The sequence below is a fragment of the Falco naumanni genome, chromosome 1, assembly GCF_017639655.2.
Source record: "Falco naumanni isolate bFalNau1 chromosome 1, bFalNau1.pat, whole genome shotgun sequence".
In the NCBI taxonomy this organism is placed as follows: Eukaryota; Metazoa; Chordata; class Aves; order Falconiformes; family Falconidae; genus Falco; species Falco naumanni.
The window spans coordinates 14119012-14139166 of NC_054054.1; the positions used below are offsets into that span (position 1 = coordinate 14119012).

Consider the following 20155-nt stretch of genomic DNA (forward strand, 5'->3'; position numbering starts at 1 on the left):
CAGTTAGAAAGCACAAGCCCTCGAGCCAGACACATACGCTACATTATCACTCACATTCCACCCTCTCTTGTGTGTTCCTGCAGAAAATGGGAAAATCCTGGGAAAGGTTTTTCTGTTTCAAATGCATGGTCTCAGTTATCTTATGACAGAAAAGACAAAGAACAGTCCTCAAAGGGAAATAAATTATACTTCAGATCATAGAAACAATTTCATGCACTACTTGAGATAAGGAACAGGATAAAACCACATGCAATTTCCAACCCACCCCACAAAAACAAAACCCAAAAAAACCCACACACACAACTTCACAAAGAATACAATATAGACACTGTCTAGCAGAGGTCTCAAAGCTCCTAGCAGACACATCGTTCCTGATCAAACTAACATTTGATCAATCAAGGGAGCAAGGTCTAACTCTAGAGAGGACTCTCATGATCTCTCTGAAGCAACTAAATTTTTTGCTCAGGAACTCCATATTTGTTCTAGATATTTACCGCTCACCAGGTAGCATTTTCTTCTGCACCTTGAGGTTTGCTTTAACTTCTCATGTGAACAGCATCCCTTTCCATAACTACTTTCTTAATGACACTGGGAATAATCTCAGTTTTCCACTAAAGTGTTAAGCTCCAGGAACAATGAAAAAAATACTATGAAGTTGAAACCCTCTCATATACCTACACGAAATGCATTTGTTTCTCTACTTTTACCTGAAGAAAAAAGTCTATCTTTTCACTGTTAGAGATCCAGAACAATACATTCTTACTAATGTTTATGCATGCCAATACTAGTTGTAAATTTACGGAAATGTTTGCTTGTTTGCTTTGGTGCTGGCCTGACAAAGCATGGCCACTTCCAGTGCATTTTGTGGATTTGTTTTGGAGTACTACAATTAGTTAAATCTGATCGAATTTGCACTGATGTAAACAAAAGATACTTACAACATGGAAGCTCCACATAGGCCAGAAAATAGTAAGTGGTGGACCAATTGGCTCCTAATTTCTTCTACATAGGGGCCACTTCCTCCCCCCACCCCACTTCTAAACTGTTCAGTGGTTAAGATAGTAACAGGATGTTCCCAGCTGCTGTTGCCTGCAAGTTAGTAAGTGGTGGTGCACCAGCTGAGATGACAGCATAGGACTTTCTTAGTTCTTAGGTATCCTAGAAAGTTCTCATTCCTTTTGTATCTTCTTCTTTTATGCTTAGCCCGGGTTAGATGTCAACTGCTGGCTCTCCTCTTTGAAAGATTTTAATACTGTGTGTTAGCAGTAGCACCCAGAGGGATCATAATCTTTGATTTGACCTTTCTGCATGTATCTAGCACTTCCCACTGTTTGGAATTATCTAGTACTCCCTCTAAGGATTTCTTTCCACAATCAAGTCTGTGAGGATAATCAGGTAAATAAAAGCAGATTATTTATTATGCACTGACTATCCTCCCAATCCTGATCCACAGTTTCTGGAAAAAAAAAAATAGCTCTAATGCTACTGTAAGTTATTTCCAGCTGGCTAGCAACCTCTCCAGAAAGAGAAAAGCAGGAATGAGTGAGCAACATCTTACTACCATCTTTGACACAAAAGAACTCAGTTTTAAATCTTTCAGTGAAGATGCTGGCATTCAGTATTGGCCTCCTACAATGTTCCATTACATACGGGATCCAAAACCAGAGCAGATAACTTTGGATTTCTCAGGTTTTGGGGAACTTCAAGGGAAAAAATATCGCTGTAGAATGTGGTAGGGGGTAAGAAAAAGAAGAGGAAATAAACAGCCCTCTAACGGTACACGGGGCCCTTTACTACAGGAAAACGTAATTTCCCCTTTAAGTGCAGGCCGGTCTGCTGATACCAGAAAACACTTCTCCAAGACCTCCTCCCTAACATGCCACTCACTAGACATTAGAGTCCCTTGTTCCAGTTTCTTCAATGGTACCTACCTTCCTACTCTGCTAAATGACTGGTAAAGTCAGGTGTGTGAATTCCTCCCAGAATATTCATCACTCCCCCTGCACTTCCCCAAAAGCCAATAAATGATACAGCAGGCAAACAAAGGCGGCAAAGATTTTCAGCTTTCCTTAGCTCAAACCTTGAAACCTTATGTGACCAGGAGCTACTTCAAACTTTCAAAGAAAAAAAAACCCTAACTGCCAATCCATGCAGCAATTTACCCTTGGGAACACACACAATTAAAATTGTTACCAGAAGCTTTCCTTCAGATCTTTACAAGCAAGTAAAACTAAAAGGGATACATGATGTTGTTACAGCAATTAACATTGTATGGAAATTCAGACTGCAGGCATTCCCCTAGTGATCAAAAAAATCTAATTCTGTGCTCAAACAACCTGTTGACCCAATTCCTGCAATGGATTGTAGCATATTTGTTCACAAGAAGGTATAAAAGCAGTAAGATAAACTCATAAGTAATCTGCTGTTTAACAGACAACCACACCTGGGCAGAAAAGCATTATGCTTTAATCTGAAAAAGAAATTAAGATAACCTATACCTAAGAAATAGTCCATTACCATACTGATAACAGCAAAAATGAAAGACATACATGTCTGCAATTACTTCACTGAAGGAAAAAGAAACACATGTACATGTATGTAGCTATGTGGTCACATGACATGATCTTAACTGCACTTGAGGAGGGTAGGAACCAAAGAAAACAACCTACAGGTGAAATCAGTCTGCACTTTTTTTTTTTTTTAGATAGACAACCAAAAGTGTAATTTCTGTACTGGCAGGCATCCACTGACATCATTTGCCACTGGCAATTATACGAGTAGAAGGACTTTAGCAGTGTTTATTCAGTAAGATAAATAGATAATTATCTTAAGTATCATGGTAATCTATCACACATTACCTAGCTTGAACTTTATAATCTGGTTTAGAATAATTTCCTTTTCTCTTAACTTTTATGAATCTAGCAAAAGACTAGAAACTAATCATCTGTCCCTGCATTAAACAGTTTGCCTACCATGGTCTCCAACAATATGCCCAAGTGCAGAGAGATTGAAAACAAATGAGAAAACAAATGTTGCTACACACTATGGCTTGCAAGTGAGTAGTATTACATGTTTTGTAACTACAGTTAAAACGAATTCCGATCAACTGAGAGGAGTGATCTGACTGAGCACCATGAAGGCATTCCAGATGAGCCTGCACATTGAAACCCAGTACAAACTGTAATGCTGGATGCACACGTACTGTTCTCAAATGTCGACTGGACAACACATTTGCATTAAAAAGGAGGGGGGGGCAGGGGGAGGGGTAAGGAAGGGAAGGGGTTAAAATATTGAAGCAGGGATACTAAGTGTTTGAGTCTTTTCTATGATGCTATCATCTCCCCTTCCACCCACCCACCTTATTCCTCACTCCCATGTTCAGTCTTCAAGCAGAACGCTTAAATGAATGGAAGAACATCAAGCTCACTCTTGATACCTTTTTTATGTTGCCAAAACCAAATCTCTGCCTTTTTCTCTTGCTTCTGAAGCATTAATGATTATCTGAAAGAAGTATCTAGTGAGCCTACATTGGTAAACTGTAATTAGAGATCCCTAAAAACTTTGAAAAACCATTGACCAACAAATATCCCAGTACACTCTCCAAACACAGAACCTTTATTCCAACAGGAACTTTTAGTAAAAAATGATGTGTGAACAGCAGACATTGATGTTCACAGAAGCATACTGCATACAACCCAGCAGGCGGGTTTTCTGTTTTTTTTGGATTATGCCCTGGAGGTGCTGGCACAATGGAATTTCAATACCATAATTGCTTATTTCTCTGTGTGCCAGCCTCTGAAATAACAGGTAAAAACAAAATAACAAACAAAAAAAAAATCCCCAACACATAAAACAAACATTCTCTTTTTAAATTACAGGAATCACAAAATAAAATGTTTTTAATTCTCTAGTTCAAGCAATGTAATTTATAACCCTGACACAAACAGAGAAGCAGCACAAAAGGGAAAATACAGAAATAACATAACGTTCCCAAGGTTCAGTTTACAAGGACCTCACACAAAGTTTTGTGTGTTTTTTTTTTTTGCAACTCTTACTAGAAACAGTATTATTTGCTAAAAATGCAGTAGCTGCCAAAAGCTATGATCCATCTAAAGCAAACATGTTTAAGATGGAAATAGAGTGTTAATGCTGAAGAAAGACAGAACTGAGTATACAAGTTTTCTTTTAAAAGTGTTGAAGCAACTGCAGTACAGTGTTAAGTTTATTTTTCATCTTTCTGAGCAAAAAGTGATTGCATTTGCAGATAAGTACCTAAATTAGAGAGAAGTACATTAAGACAATAACAGAAGTAATCAAATTTCAAACTTTCTAATTAAACCTCTTTTTCCTGCAGAAGGTTATTGGGAATTCAACACTAGCCTTGGTTCACATGATAGAACAATGGGAAAATTTTCCGAATGGTTGAACGCTAACCCTGACAAGTGTGGAGAGCCAACTACAATACGTTATATGGTAGCATAACCTGCCACCCACGTTGCTGAGAGAACAGCTTTCAAACACATGCACCGAGCTGTAAAACCACAAAATCCCTTATTACACATTGTCCCTTACTTAAGGTGAAATACACTATCCCCCGCCTTTTACAAATCTTGGTGCTTTTTTTAAACCTTCATCTATGAAGTTTATTCAGCAGCTGACTAGACTGTTTTTCAGACTTTTTTCCCAAATGCCATTTTTCCTGTTTTGTTTTCTAACCAAAATAAAACCGTGTTTTTATAGTACACAGCAAAGCCTGTTATGTCTTCTACTGTTGCTTTTTTTTTCTAAAATACTACCTCCACCTGCGTGACATTGTCCAACTTTTTAAAAGGAAATTTCTGATACATGAGTAATTCATTTGTGAAGACTTATTTCTGGAGTAAAATATTTCCTTTTTTTAAGAAGACACGTGACTCATCACTGGTAAAGTAAAAAATGGTTCCATCTGATTGGAAGACCAGATACTCTGCTATTTACTGCGATTCTTTTCCAGTGTTATGCAATTTGAATATATTAAAAAATATAAAACTGCCACAGTATGCACAGTTATAGACATGACATTCATGTAAGCTAACCATTGCTGTAGAATGACAAACTTACTCCACCCTCATTACAACATGCTGTAGTTATTAGCCAAACATCTTTGCCTTTTCTGAAAGGAGTACATTATAATAAAAGCACACCAGCAAAACAAGTAATACAAGGGGACCTGAGATGTGGTAAAAGTAATAGCAATTGTTAGAAAACATAACTCAATGTGGGAAGTGAACTGCTTGATGATTTGGTGAACGCATGTAGCCTCATACCACAAAAAAAGATCACTGAAAAATGCTTGTATATAAAACTTTCTTAGTTAATTATTCCCCACTACTACCCCACCCCCCACCCAGATTGTGAATGTTTTGACATTCTTGTTCTGAGTTAGTTCGTTCTATAATTGCCTGGTTTGCACTGGTAAAATTTCAGTCTACCTAAAAAAAAATATATATATTCCACAAAGCCAAAGTAAAGCTGTCTGCTTTACCAATGTCTGCTGCTTGAATCATTGCATTCCACAATAGTTAGAGGATATACACAGTTTCTTCAGGGGTTTCCAGTTGCAAATTTGCTGGCAATGGGAATTTTATTTGCAAGTGTTTCTATTCTACTGACAAGGTCAATTAGTCCACCCAACTATTGGTTGTTCTGTCTGATAGCTCAGTGTATTTATTCAAGCAAGCACTTTTATAACCCACAATTGAATGCAGACAGTTACCCTTGTAAACACGACTGTCCACAGGGATTTTCACTACATTTTGGGCATGTAAAAGAATAAGATGCTTTTCTTCCCTCAGCCTGATAGCACGTAAATTTGATTACAACTTGAATTTCAGGGAGTGAAAGGCGGGTGGGGGGCACTACTGTTTTAAATATATATGATTTATTGTACCTAAATATACATATTTGGACCAATTCCTAGGAGCTAAACAACACAGACATTTGACTGATCCCTCTAGGAGCTCCAAAAGTTTGGTAATGATATCAAAGAGAGAGATCAGCATCTCTGATCTATCCGGGCATTAAAAAGAAAGAGCTACAGTTTAAAAGAAACAAAGACATGCTATATGTAGCACTAAGGGTTAAAGGCAACATAAAATGCTTTCACAAAAGCCAGAAGGGGGTGTTGGAAATCAGCCGCAGTTATTGGTTTTAAAAAAAAAAAAAAAAAAAAGGACTATTCCACAGCACTTGCTAGATCTTTTGTAGGTCAGCAGCACAGCCATGCCACTGACAAAATGTGCAAAGAGAAGTGACAGACCCTTGTTTCACAGACCTTTCATTAACACATATATGTAACTCACTTCACCCTTCATACAAAGTATTCTTGCAAAGAAGAGATTCTTCCTTTTTACTAGTTAGGATTGGTAAAGGTGCTAGTCTATAAGTACACGGCTCTTCATTATTCAAGTCTTCATGAACAAATTCTTCTGGGATATAAAGAAGGTAAGAAACTATCATGGAAAACCAGCAATCTTTCATGGCTGTATTCTACCACTTTGGGTATTCTACAGATACTGCAAAAAACAAAAAGCCAACTGAAACCATCTGGGCAGTCTGTAGTATAGGAGACAATCAAGAGATAATCAATGAGGAAATATGGATTCCACAAATCAATAAATCTGGTGAACAACACAGAAGTATACACAGTATATGAAATCTCTAATAGCTATTTTAATCAATATTAAAGCACCACTGACAACAAATAGCGTTACCAAGAAAAGTTGAGTTAGTATAACCAACTGATGAACAAACAGGAACAACAGGTTTTAGGGACTGGAAGGGGGAGTGCTTTATTTTGGCTTAACTGAAGTAGGAACTTTTATATATAAAAGTGTGTATGATGCTTTACCTTGGCTTTGTGGAATATATATAAATATATTTTTTTAGGTAGACTGAAATTTTACCAGTGCAAACCAGGCAATTATAGAAAGAACTCACTCAGAACAAGAATGTCAAAACATTCACAATCTGGTACCAATGAACATCACAATTACAGGTTTCAGTCAGTTAGGTATAAACTGGACACAACCCAAAGTGGGCTTTGACTTGACATATTGGTTCAATACCATAGGCAATCTGCACAGACAAACAAATCACTTAACCTTCCTACAAGATGACTAATATTATTACCATTCTACAACAGTATTATCATCCTACATGCTTCAAAAGTGTTGGAAAATACACTTGTTTAAATTTTTGGTTTCCCATACCAATTTTTACTTGTTGTAAGGCCACAATACTAACCTACTTTTTGAAAAAAACACCAATATAAACACTTCAATTATTTGGCACTCTCCTTCTCCCACACAGAGCACTATCTGCAACTGCTCCTGTCTGCCAGAGAAAGGACCAGAATTTGTTGATAGTATTATTAGAATACAATACTGGAGGCTTGCATTAAAGTTTATGAAAAATTCTTTCATCATATTGGATGACAGTTTCCCTGCATTGATAATGTGCTTTCTTTTTTTATCTGAAGCTTTTAGCCATCCATACCAGAAAAGTATTTGATAGAAGTAAAAGATAAATCTCTTGAAATCCACCCACTAGAACTTCATGCAGAGAGAAGAGGTGAAATGACGTAACCAAACACTCCCTACACAAAGCAGGTATTACACAGCACAACATAAGGTAGAGTCAATTTGATTATTAAATTATTTTGTCTTTTTCTCATTGGCAGTGGAGAGGAAAGCTCTTTCACTTTACGTGGAAAACCATACACGTTTTCTAATTCCTTTTCCACAGTGGGACTTAGATTGAACTATCATGAAAAAGGTTATAATTCCAGGCAAGGCTTTCACATACATGTAAAATTTTGTGCTTCAATCAGTTCCTAGCCTCCATGTACTTGAGTTCCCTTGATGAAAGCTCTGTACTTCATCAAGTTCCTGCCTTCCATGGAGCTGCTGCCACTTTCTTTTACATGGCTTTTCCTCGGCTTCAGAAGGTAAAGGCAGACTGACAGAATTAAAAATACAGGGCCTCTTTAATGTACCCTTGCCTAATTGAGTCCCTCTGTGGCAAGAAAAGGTTCCTTCATAGAATTGTTTTTGAATGCTGGGATACAAAACAAGAATATTTTTCTACACACAACACATACCACAGCATAAAAAAACCCAATGTTTAATTTTCCTCTTTTTTTTTTCCTCTAAGACCCAACAGAAGACATGTTTATTTCTCTTTAAAGCAGCATTTCACAGCAAGGTAAGATAATGCGTAACAATTTTATGATGTGTGGACCAAAATAATCTTCCATTCTTCAGAATTCTTCTGAATCTAATATGGATTTCTATTTGTATACATGTAACTCATATGCACAAAAGCCTATTTCAACAACTGCATTTCTCACGACTGCATAGTAAGCTCCATTCCAACGTATTTTCATTCCAGGGTACAAAAAGCAGGAAAACTGCAATCCTGTTCATAATTTCCACAGTTCCAAGCATGTATTAGTTGATTTCCATAAGCATAAGAACAATGAGCAGGTCATATCATCTACCCTGATGATGACGATAGCATGGAACAGTGATGCTATGCCATTTAATTAGCCTTTCTTTTGTAGAGAGAGGTTCATATGAAGACCCCAGCTGGTGACTCACAAAATATCCTCTCTTCTGGAAGTGGAAATGTGGAGTACAAATCCACATCAAATGGAAATCACCCTGCTTCCTAAACTTGACTACTACCCTTGACATCAAACACAAGGCTTAATAACTAACCAATACCAGCAGATCATTCTACTCCCCTGGTTTGCAGATTTCCAGTACTGGTAAATTTTTGACGTAAGGAACAGGTACCATCTACATCCTGATGAATTAAATCCATACCCAACTAGCATAGCAGCAAGGTAACAATCAAAATGAACAAGCTTATGAGATGACCTAATCTGCAGAACATCCCAGACACAGATAAGACAGAATACAGTTTGAAATTCTATAAAACTAAAGCTTACTCAGTCTTTTCTTAGTATTAAGTGTACTTTGCAGAAAGCAGACAATATTTTTAATTGACATTCTGAACCCAAGCAATAATTACGGGTCAGAAATGCATCTTTCCTTATATGGAAGAAAACATCAGCATTATTTCCTCAAATTGCACCAGGGGAGGTTTCAATTGAATATTAGGAAAAATTTCTTCACTGAAAGGATGGTCAAGTATTGGAACAGGCTGCCCAGGGAAGTGGTGGAATCACCATCCCTGGAAGCATTCAAAACAACCATCTAGATGAAGTGCTTAGGGACATGGTTTAGTGGTGGACTTGGCAGTCTTGGGTTAGTGGTTGGACTTTATGATCTTAAAGGTCTTTTCCAGCCTAAATTATTCTATGATTCTAACCAAAGTACTTGAAGCCTAGTCAGGAATCTAAATAAAGCAGTAACAACTCAGTACTCCATCTTCAGAAGAAAGCAGTTTAAAATGCACCTTTGAGATGTCTGATCAGAGACTCTGAAGCAGTACATTTTCTTGATTCATTAGCTTGCAACAAGTCAGCACCTAACTGTTCCTCGGTATCTAAGTTTACTCCACATACAGAAAACAGGTTGAGATTGCCACCTGCTGAGTTTCAGAAAACATCTAGGAAAGTCCAGCCTCTCCGCTACAATCACTGGACATTACGGGAATAGAAAGATTACAATTGGGTCAGACTTCCTTAACTTCCTCTCAGAAAGGCTTCCCAGTTTTGTCATTCCTCTGGTTGATAATTCCCTGTTCTAGTGCAGAATCTCTTAAAACAGTGAAGAAGCGGCCCTGTCCGTGGTGCTTGGCCACAACACCATGCCACCAGGGAGAATGCTGCGCTTGCCACAGCTCTGGAGTACCTGGTTACAAAACACCAGGCAAGACCAAAAGGGCTAGAAAACAAACTGAAAACAAAGTTGACAGCAATTCAACTAAAGACAACAAAAAGCTGAAACAAAGGACTCACACTGTTGCCAGGAGAGGTGTATTAAGGGCTCTCACCTGAATCTTCAAAGTCATCTGCAGAACCGAGTCTTGTTGAAAAGGCCAAGTAGGCTTTTGTTCCAGAAGAAAAGCATTGGGCAAGTCAGTTAAATAAAGCATGGCTCTTCCAAAACAATGTTTAATACTTTGTATCACTCTGATGCAAAGTTTACTACACAGGACCTCCAGTGACGAACTGTCTTTTTTCCTACCTAAGGGCCATCCTTCCCTGCGTAGTGGTAGAGCACGGCACGCCTATGAAGGTTGTTAACCAGGGGAGTTACCCTGTTCCATGAGCCTTGCTTCAGACTTAATGGCTTGCCAAGAGCAAACACCTTGCTTAACTAGGTTACACAGAGCCGCGATGCTATCTGCATATTTACTCTACTGCATAGGGAGCACACTCTCCCAGCCAGAGGCTTCCTGTTCCCCCTTCAGTGGGTTATTTCTGATCATTTCCTTTTAGGCCTGAACTTTAATACATCTTACCTGCCATGTGGATTATTATTACCTGTACGTTGTTTTTCAGATTGCTTACAAAAAGCAATGCCACATGCTAGCAAAGGTTTGGTCCTATGACAAAGCTTCCCAGTTTCTCTGAACTACACAAACAACTAAATGAAAAACACGTCCTACTCCAAATCAAAAAGCATGAGATATCCAAAAGCATGCTGGAGGAATTAACTCCTGCTGGGACAGGAAGGAAATTATACCTGTCTAGTTGCATCTTACCTAGTTAGAGCCAAGACATGTACATCACATTCTGTTGTCGAGTCCTCTACAAGGCACAGCAGAAAACTTTGTCTCTTTCAGGAGGGGTTCTGGCTCTTAAAGCAACTTTAATTTGGAAATTAAGCGGCAGTGGCTTCTCAATGTGAACTAATGTGATGACTAACTATTTCTAGAAAGTCTGACCCACACTTTCCCAATGTCTTGTGTTAGCCAGTTCTTCATCTTTGGATTTATAAGAGTTTACAGGTGTCTTGCTTTGCTGTGTAAAGGCCCTACATTATAGGCTGACAGCAGAAGCGATTGAAACTACTAGGTGATTATTACCCAAAACCCTATCTGCACTTAGCATTACAACACTTAATTTTTTCATGACAAGATGAACTGCTGATGACCTAAATGTCTTGGAAGGCAACAAGCTGGTGACCATTATTTGAAGAGACCAGAGATCTCTTGCAGCCAAGATTTCACTCACATCCTTTGTGGCAAGTTATTTTCACATTGTGAGAAAGTGTAATAATTTAAATCACATACTGAAGAGTCTGGATACTGTTCCAGAAGTGCCTCTACGGACTACCATCCAGACTGTTTGCACCACTATGTGGGGGAATTCTGAGACTGGAAATGAGGAAATATCTGCTCTTCAAGCTTGACAGCTGTAATAAAAAGGCATTTAAGTTGGAAGAGGCGGCTTACTGCACACATCTTAACTGTAGTTCCTTCAGCCGAGCAAGGGAATAATACTGCCAGATTATGACAGCTATCCTCACCCATATAATGGGGTACAAATGACTTGTTTCTCAGAGGGGGAAAAAACCCACCAAAACTTTTATTCAGAAAATTTCATCTTACGTTCCGAAAAGAACATGCCTGCATACTAGACAAACTAAAGCTAATCTTATATTAGTGATAAAAACAAGCCTAACAGCACATTGCATTATTTTGAAAGTTAGACCATTAAAAAAAACCCCACATCACAGAACTTTCATTAGACACTATGAGCTGGGCAAGCATCCATGGAAAAATATAAAATCATTTAGCTGGATTTTCCACCCAGTTAATCAGTCCTGAAGCCAATGGAATCACTGTATAATTAAGCAGATTTCTCTGAAGAGCTCATAACTGTTCACACTGTTTTAACAACCTGCCTATGTGTCAGAGAAGCTGAAGGAAAGAGAAAGTTTCAGGATTGAAGAAAAATTTAAGTAACAACCCAAGTATCAAACAGTTTAAGAAATATGACAATTGATATCCATATTTAACATCACAGTGGTGACAAAGTTAGTCACTAGTATTTTACAGCACTGAAGTATTGTATCTCATTAAGCAGCTTGACCGTAATTTCGTCTCAGTTTTGAAATAAAAAAAGCATACGAGCATGTGGTATGCATAAGAATGACTGCTCTCATGCAACATATTACAGTCATATTAATATACTATAAAAGATACTAGTAACTTGTTTAATTTAGAAATGCCCTTTTTAACCAAGTACATTATGTGTAAAATCCTGTGTTTAACAAGGAAATAGCCAAAGAAATACTGCCTGAGAAACTGCCTAAGACTGAATAGAATAAGCTTATTATACATTATTATTATAAGTTATTGTTTCTATAGAACCTTAACAAGACTATATCCTCAAAAGTGGAAGTTTACCACTGTATAAGAAACTTAAGCTATTGCAGTTACATGTATAATCCTGCACTAAACATTATTATAAAAGGATAACTGAAAGAATGGACAAGCACAAAAATCAAACTGCTAATTACAGACAACAATGACATCTAGTGGACACTCGGAAAACACACCCACAGCCCAACAAGGAAAAGATGATCTGCTGTTACTGTTAAAAAATGTGCAATTCCCAAATTGCTATGTTACGATTAAGACAGAATTTGCAGCTGATTAAGGTCAAAGTAATGTGATGATTCATTTCTTTCAAAAGAATATTTAATTTAAAAAAAAGATTTAGGATAAAGTGTAGGTCAACACCTGAGAGATCACAGATCATTCACAGTATATAGATATGTAACAGAGGCATACGTGTTTATTACACTTTCCATTCCCACTGCATCTAAAACCTACTTATTAGTTGCTCTTGCTGGGACTTCAAACACTGAAAAAGGTGAAAACAAAAATCCCAAAAGTAAAAAATCAAACCACTATTTAGCACCTCCCTTTTCCTCATCATCCTAAGCCTTCTGTTACTGTAATACCTGCCATAAGGGAGGAAAGTTGAACCCTCCCAATATAGCAGTAGCTGCTGAGCTTCAGAGAAGAGCAGTCTGAAACATGAGGCTACTGTAACTCATAATTAGCAAAGATACCTGCTCATGAGTAGTTCACAAGGTAAGTTTCTACAAATATCATGGATTATTTAAAATCTGCTTTTACCACTTACTAAAAGGCTAGCAAAACTAAACAGTTACAGGAACTCAAATCTGATCTCAGTTATTCCATCAAAGAAACTTTTCCGAGCTAGAAGTGTCACCATGAAAAAAAACCCACTGTTTTGACTATTACACTTACGTAAATAAAAACATTCACAACACACTACAAATCTATGTCCCATTCGAAGTCTTTAGCATCAAATGTCATATCTACAGAAATGGAAACTGGATTTTGCCTCATTGTTAAAAACAAGAACACTGAATCTGTTCCAAAATTTCTACATCTCAGTGACTGTCCAGTATAAAAAAACCACACTGCAAAAGATTAGAAATGATACTTATAAGTAAAACATCATTTATGAACACATCTGACCATAATTTACATTAGACTTACCCATTTTAATTGGTATCTTGCATGCTTTGTAGATCGTTATGGTAAAGCGAGTGTTGCAATTCTGCTAGCTCTCACCATCAGTAGTGGCTAGAGTCAACTATTATTAACAAATATGTAGTAGATTCTCTAACCAGCAAAAAACAAGCAACCTTTGCATAACTGATGATAACTCATTATTAGGCTTTGTGTCCCAGTTTCTTTTTGCCAGGGTGTCAAAGTAAGCTTTGACCCAGATGCACGCAGCTTCCCAAAAATGAAATCCAGACTCCAAAGACATATATGCACCATACACAGCCATAATTAAAACCTGTAGTTTTAAATTCTGATTCCTAGTGAGGCTCAATAGCGAACAACCCATTCATAAAATAAAAAACGCATGAATTTGAGTTAAGTCTAAATATCTAAGTATTTAAAAGCTAAGTTTCCCTTTTGATATATGCAATGCATAGGGTTTGCAGATATTTTAAGCGAGATCAGCGTTTAACCATTTTTAACAGCCCTGTTCTAGAAAACCTCAGTCTTTTATTCCATTACAGGTATATCAAGTCTGTTCTAGAACCATGTTGGTAGCGGACCCTGAAGAAAACCACAGAAACCAGCCTAGTAAATTTGCAAGATAAAAACTAAAAGCAAGTATCAAAATTAACCCAGCCATTTCCCCCCTTCCAAGCACAAGGTCATATTTTACCTCCAAAAACAATTTTACTACATCAGATGTCCTAATGAGAGAGGACTATTTTAAGACAGAAAGCAAAGCACCATTGACCTACCCGGATTTCCTGGAGATTATGAAAATTATTTCCTACTCTGACAGAGATTTTGCTTGGAGTGTAACTTTCATCAGATTTGTAGTCTGCATAAATACATAATGTCTTCACTGTTGTTTTTCTTCTGCAAGAAGCAAAAAAGCTATGTAAGCATCATACAGGAAAACATTCAGGATAGTTATTACAAACTAGCAAAAACCTAAGGATTGAAATGTTCTAAAACTTAACACAAGTGTGTCTACTGATTTATAAGAACTCCACTGTTAAAGCAGCTAGGTGTTTTTCCACATTGCTATGCACACAGAGTTGATTTTCCCTGCTCCCCTTTGTCTGCCTTCAGAAGTGTCAGTATAACACAAAATACAACAAAAGGCCAAATGCCAACTTTCATGTGATAAAGCATGTTTAGCTTATCAAATATGGGCTCTATTACTATACCAAAGAGTCCTTCAGAAAGCAAATAAAAAAAAAAAAAGGTGACAAACTTCTCACCTCATCTTAAAGAGTCTGGTTAAAGAAAAAAGACTGAAAGCATCCTACACAGAACAGAACAAGAAAAGGTTTCTCAAACCTACCCTTCAAATTACACTCAAAGACAGAAAGTCAGGACAAAAATGTCACCTTAGGAAGGTAACTGAAACTGTTACAAATTACATACATAAAACCATTCCTTTTTGTTCCTTATTTAGGCATTCAGTAACCATAACATTTGCAATCCTCGTTTTTATAAACACTATCTAACTGGCTTCTTACCAGTTGGGTAACAGGATTAACCCTGGAGTCCTTGCACTTCCAGAATTCCTATATTGGTGAACAGTAATAAATACAAAGTTACACAGAACACCCTAACCCATACAGAGTAATTTTTAATACCTAAATTGGATGTTCACCAAATGAGGCTGTGATCCATCTGACTGCCAGTAAGTTTCTAGATTATCATCTCGTAATTGATCCACTCCAAATCCTAAGAAAAAGAAAATGTAATAGTCTTGAATATCCCATTTCTGTGATGCAGGCACCACAGATACAACTTTTCTTCAGCTATTACAAACCAAAGGATGTATCCTCAGTTTTAACATAAGGAAATATTTCTAGATAGCTGAGTTTTGCCTATGGTTTTGTGACCAAAACTGCGATGTGGGAATCTGTCAAAGTTCATTGCTTGAGTGTCTTTATATTCTTATCTCTTGCTGAAGTCTGTGGGGTTTGAAATCATTCAACATGTCCTGGAATATCAAATGGTTAAGTAGTAATTCATACTAATTGCAAGAACAATACCAAATGGTTAAGCTTTTCCACATATTCTATAATCTAACTGCTGAACTAAAGGAAAATTGTTATCAGAGACCATTTGTTTATTGTAAAATTTTAGCCAAATGCAAAATTTTCTTTTCAAATATTCTCCTGAAATATTTGTACCTTTTCAAGTTGGTGACTAGAACAAGAAATAGATGCAAAAACCAGTATTCCTGAAAGTTAATACTGCCACATTAGAAGAAACAACTCCAAATCTTTTTTCCATTCCCTCATTATTTGTCTTTTGAGTAATCACATGCCTTTGTTTGCCCACATTAGCTGCAGTTTTAATTCAGCTGTTTAAGTTTCATCTGCTACAAAAAACTGTCTTCACTCTGAAGCAACTAAACTATGGTATTTTTCTCCAGGACACCAGAACATCAGACCGAAGCCATTCAACGTGAGCTCAATATGGTGGCATAAAGGGATCATTGACTGTAGGCTGCAGCAAGATACCAGATCAGTTCCCAGCAGATATTTCTGAAATAGCAACTCACCCACCTCAGATGGAAAGAATACAGATTTTCAGGTATTTTGAGCAGGTATAAGCTATCATTAACTGCACCTCAAGACCATTTACAATAGTCCCGTTTCACTTGCAGGATTTAGAGAGCTACAATATAATAGCCAAGCCCACACAAAGTTCAGACAGAATGTTTAGGTCATCCAGCTGCACGGCTTTTCTAAGTCAAAAACTGACGATACCCAGGAAAAATGCCAAAGCATAGTAACGATTGCACAGTGCTGGGTATGTTTCTGCTCACATGGTTGTGTTTGTTCACTGTGCAAGTAAAAAAAACTAAATCGGTATAAAAATCAGTAAAACATCTGTTTTGTTAATACGAGATATTTCCTCATTGTAGGATATTTCTGATGTAATTATCACTTTCATATTGCATCAAATATAGACTAGGCACAAATCCTTCATAGTGGTGTCCTGGAGTTAGCTTTCTTCTTAGTAGCTGGTGCAGTGCTGTGCTTTAGATTTGGTGTGAGAACAATGTTGACAGCACACTGATGGTTTTGGGTGTTGCTGGATAATGTTTATACCAAGTCAAGGACTTTTCAGTTTCTCCGGCCCTGCCAGCAAGAGGGCTGAATGGGCACAGGAAACTGGGAGGGGACACAGCCAGGACAGCTGACCCAAACTAGCCAAAGGGATATTCCATACCATGGGATGTCATACCGAGTATGTAAAGCTGGGGGAAGAAGTAGGAAGGGAGGGACATTTGGCATTATGGTGTTTGTAACCACGTAACCATTACACATGATGGAGCCCTGCTTTCCTAGAGATGGCTGAACACCTGCCTGCTGATGGGAAGTAGTGAATCAACTCCTTGTTTTGCTCTGCTTGCATGTGCAGCTTTTGCTTTATCTATTAAACTGTATCTCAACCCACTAGTTTTTTCACTTTTACTCTTCTGATCCTCTCCCCTATTCTGCTGGGGGGGCTGGGGGGAGTGAGTGAGTGGCTGCATGGTGCTTGGTTGCTGGCCAGGGTTAAACCACGTAAGTGGCTACCCTTATACTACCAGCAGTTTTACTGCTACACTCTGTATGTGTGTTTTCTTATCAAAACGTAAACCATTATATATCCTAATAACAAAAGTGTACATTCAGCTTTTTACATTATTTGTTGTGCTTTTACCTGGCTTACAGGATGAAAGAGACCAAACTGCTTGTGAGCCTATTTCTCTAACAGTACCAGTCCTCTCTAACTGCTTTGGATCAGCACCAGGTGGTGTCTTGTTTGGGGTAGTCATTTCTAGTAAAAGAAAACAATGAGTTAGTTGATACATTTTTAGCTTGATGGGAAAATTAAAGGGTTATGTTCATTCATATAGACACTTTAATTCTTTGGCCTTACACTTACATATAGTCTTCAGAATATGTGCTTCATACATGTATACATATACATTTTTACATGTCTGTAGAATCTTTTATTTATGTAGATAACAAAATACAAGTAAAAAAATTATATCTTTAAATAAAAGGTTCCACATACATCTCAATTTTGTGTCCTTAAAAATTCAATACAAACTTGGAACAATTATAAGACATATTGTACATTCTAATGCATACACACAGAGTTAGTCAGGGTTTCAGGGTGGGGTTTTTTTTTTTACTTTTTTGTTTGTTTTTAAGAAATTAAAACAGATCTTGTTGATTTAAAGGCTAGCAATACAAATTCGTTTCCCCTTCACATACACTTAAAGGGTTTTCTTAACCTGTAAGTTCAGAAGTCTAATCAGAAGCTAGAGCAAACCTGTCCTCCTGGAGATGCTTCTCCTTAAGAACAGGAAATGAGAGTTCAAATTGAGTAGTGTCTAATTTGGTAGGGATTCATCATTAACACATTTACCCATGGTCCACTTCCTTAACTTCATCTGGAATCATTAATCTGTGACTTGCACTGCTCAAGTTACCACATTCAGCCTCAACACCTAGACTACTGCTACACATACAACATAATCATGCTGGATTTCACATATTATGGAGCACTTTACTACTCCCTAGACTTTTTTTAAAAAAGAAAAAATTCCAAAAGAAGCTTAAGTTCCATGGAAGGAACTACATTAAAGTTTAAATTTTAATGTAAAACACTCAAGAGCCAGGGAATTAAGAGTTAACATCTAATCCTTTGTTTACATGTGTAACATCATATTATGCTGTTATTCTTGGGGAATGTCTTCCTGCCTAGACAGCAAATGAAGTATTCAACTAGGCTGGCGTCCACAAGATCCAGACCTTACCCACTACAGAACTGATAAAAGGCAGAAACAAGACTTTCTATGTAACAACAACACTGCAGCTAAAAACTTGTCTGACACAGGAAATCCGAATTCTGTAGTGCACATCCCTGTCCACACCAAACATTTTCTATTGGTCCTTGGATAAGTTTGGGGTTTTTTGTTTTTCTTGTGCAAACAGACTTGAGAGACTCCCAGGTTTGGGGGTTTTTTTGCTGCCTTTGCATATACAAGACTGCAGTCCTGACTAGCATTAAAAAAATCTGAAAAAAATAGTTACATGTACAGTAAAATTTAAGTACTGACAACAGCAAGCATCACAAAAATCCACAAAGTCCTGCTCAAACACCATCCTCAAAAAAGTAGGTTAACACTACACATAATCCCACATATATATTCATATACTCACAGATATACTAATCTTAATGCCATCCAATCAAAAAACTTCATGCAACAAGATGTTTTAAGTCCCTGCCCATGCAGAAAAGTTGTTAAAAAATAAGCTATTAAAATTAGACAGGCAATTAATTAGTCATTTCTATAACAATACACTAGCACAGAAATCTTTCCTAGTCACTGTATTTAAATATTACATTCTTAGTTTTAAAACCTTTATCAGATATTTACAATAGACTCTTTAAAATGTAGCTGTTCTCTATTGATTTGGCTACACCAAAAACCTCTGTTTCCATAAGTAACTTATTCTGGTTACTGCTTAGTACAACTTTAATAGAAGTGACAAAGGCATTCTAATCTTCTAAAAATGTAAAACAATTTCAGAAAGACTTACAAAACACTTAGTTCACAGCTACCTGAAAAAAAAACCCAACATTTTTCAGAGTGGTTTGGATTCACGGAACAGACCTTCAAAAAATCATCTAGTCCAACCCCCATCCTACAACAAAATTCAAAATATGTTTATTAAGCATTGGGAAGACTTTTCCCAGACTTATTAAAGCTCAAATCACCCACTAGTCCAAACTGTGCTATTACATTTGTGACAATAAATCAACTACGAGAAGTTGAGCTGCATTCATGTTAAATTCTCAGATTTATATAGAAACCAAAAATGCCTTTCTTAACACCTCTAAAATATATACACAGAAAATCAAACTTCACAAGGTAAGGCTAAATTATCCATTTGATACAAAACATCTCTTGAGTATCACCACTGGCAAGTCTTCATAGTCCTTCATTATTTTGACTTCAAGAGAAAAACAACAAAAACCTCCAAGTCTGATAGTCACACCTTCATTCCAAGAAATAGCTATTGTCAGATTACTGAAAAAACCTAACCTTAAGACATAAGGTGTATACAAAACATCCCACCCACCAAAATAAGGTAAATCACAGAAATTACATTTTACATCTAATCATCTCAGAAAGTTGATTATGCATACTTTTTCAAAAAATTACTAGAATTTTCAAGTATGCAGAATCCCTTAAGATTAAGTTGATATGTCTTATAAGCTTCAGTGTACACAGGAAAGTTCTACACAAATGCCAAGATTTGTATTGTACTGGTTCACAAAAGTTTGAGACACAGATTTTGAGGGTCAAAAATGTACAGCAAGAAACGCCATCCAACTTTTACTATCTTAAACCGAGCTCATTTCCTTCTGTCTAACAGGCAAAGCTGCTCAGAATCCAGATTTCAACTCCAAACCACTGCTGACACACAAGTCAACCACAAATTGTACATTAGTAATGTGAAAAACTGAAAGCCTTTTATGTTTGAACTCATGAATTGAACTAATCAAGTCAGCTTTTCATGACAGAACTTCTGTTTAACCAGCATAGTTAGTAACAATACATTCCGGATAGTTTTGCTGAAGGTTCCCAATACTC

The 20155-nt window shown here is 37.1% G+C and overlaps 1 protein-coding gene across 5 annotated transcripts in view; it reads right to left on the reverse strand.

Moving 5' to 3' along the window:
• ANAPC10 (anaphase promoting complex subunit 10) overlaps nt 1–20155 on the reverse strand; it is a 44902-nt gene that overhangs the window by 14963 nt on the left and 9784 nt on the right. For 3 of the 5 annotated variants that reach the window (XM_040582147.1, XM_040582137.1, XM_040582130.1), the window contains exons 2-4: nt 17206–17322; nt 15135–15225; nt 14265–14385 (exon numbers count right to left, since the gene is read on the reverse strand). In XM_040582147.1, coding sequence (XP_040438081.1) covers nt 14265–14385; nt 15135–15225; nt 17206–17320 — 327 coding nt within the window. In that variant the 5' untranslated portion in view covers nt 17321–17322. Of the gene's footprint in view, nt 1–14264; nt 14386–15134; nt 15226–17205; nt 17323–19119; nt 19141–20155 lie in introns of those variants that run through there. The other 2 variants (XM_040582121.1, XM_040582112.1) reach the window with 2 other exon arrangements.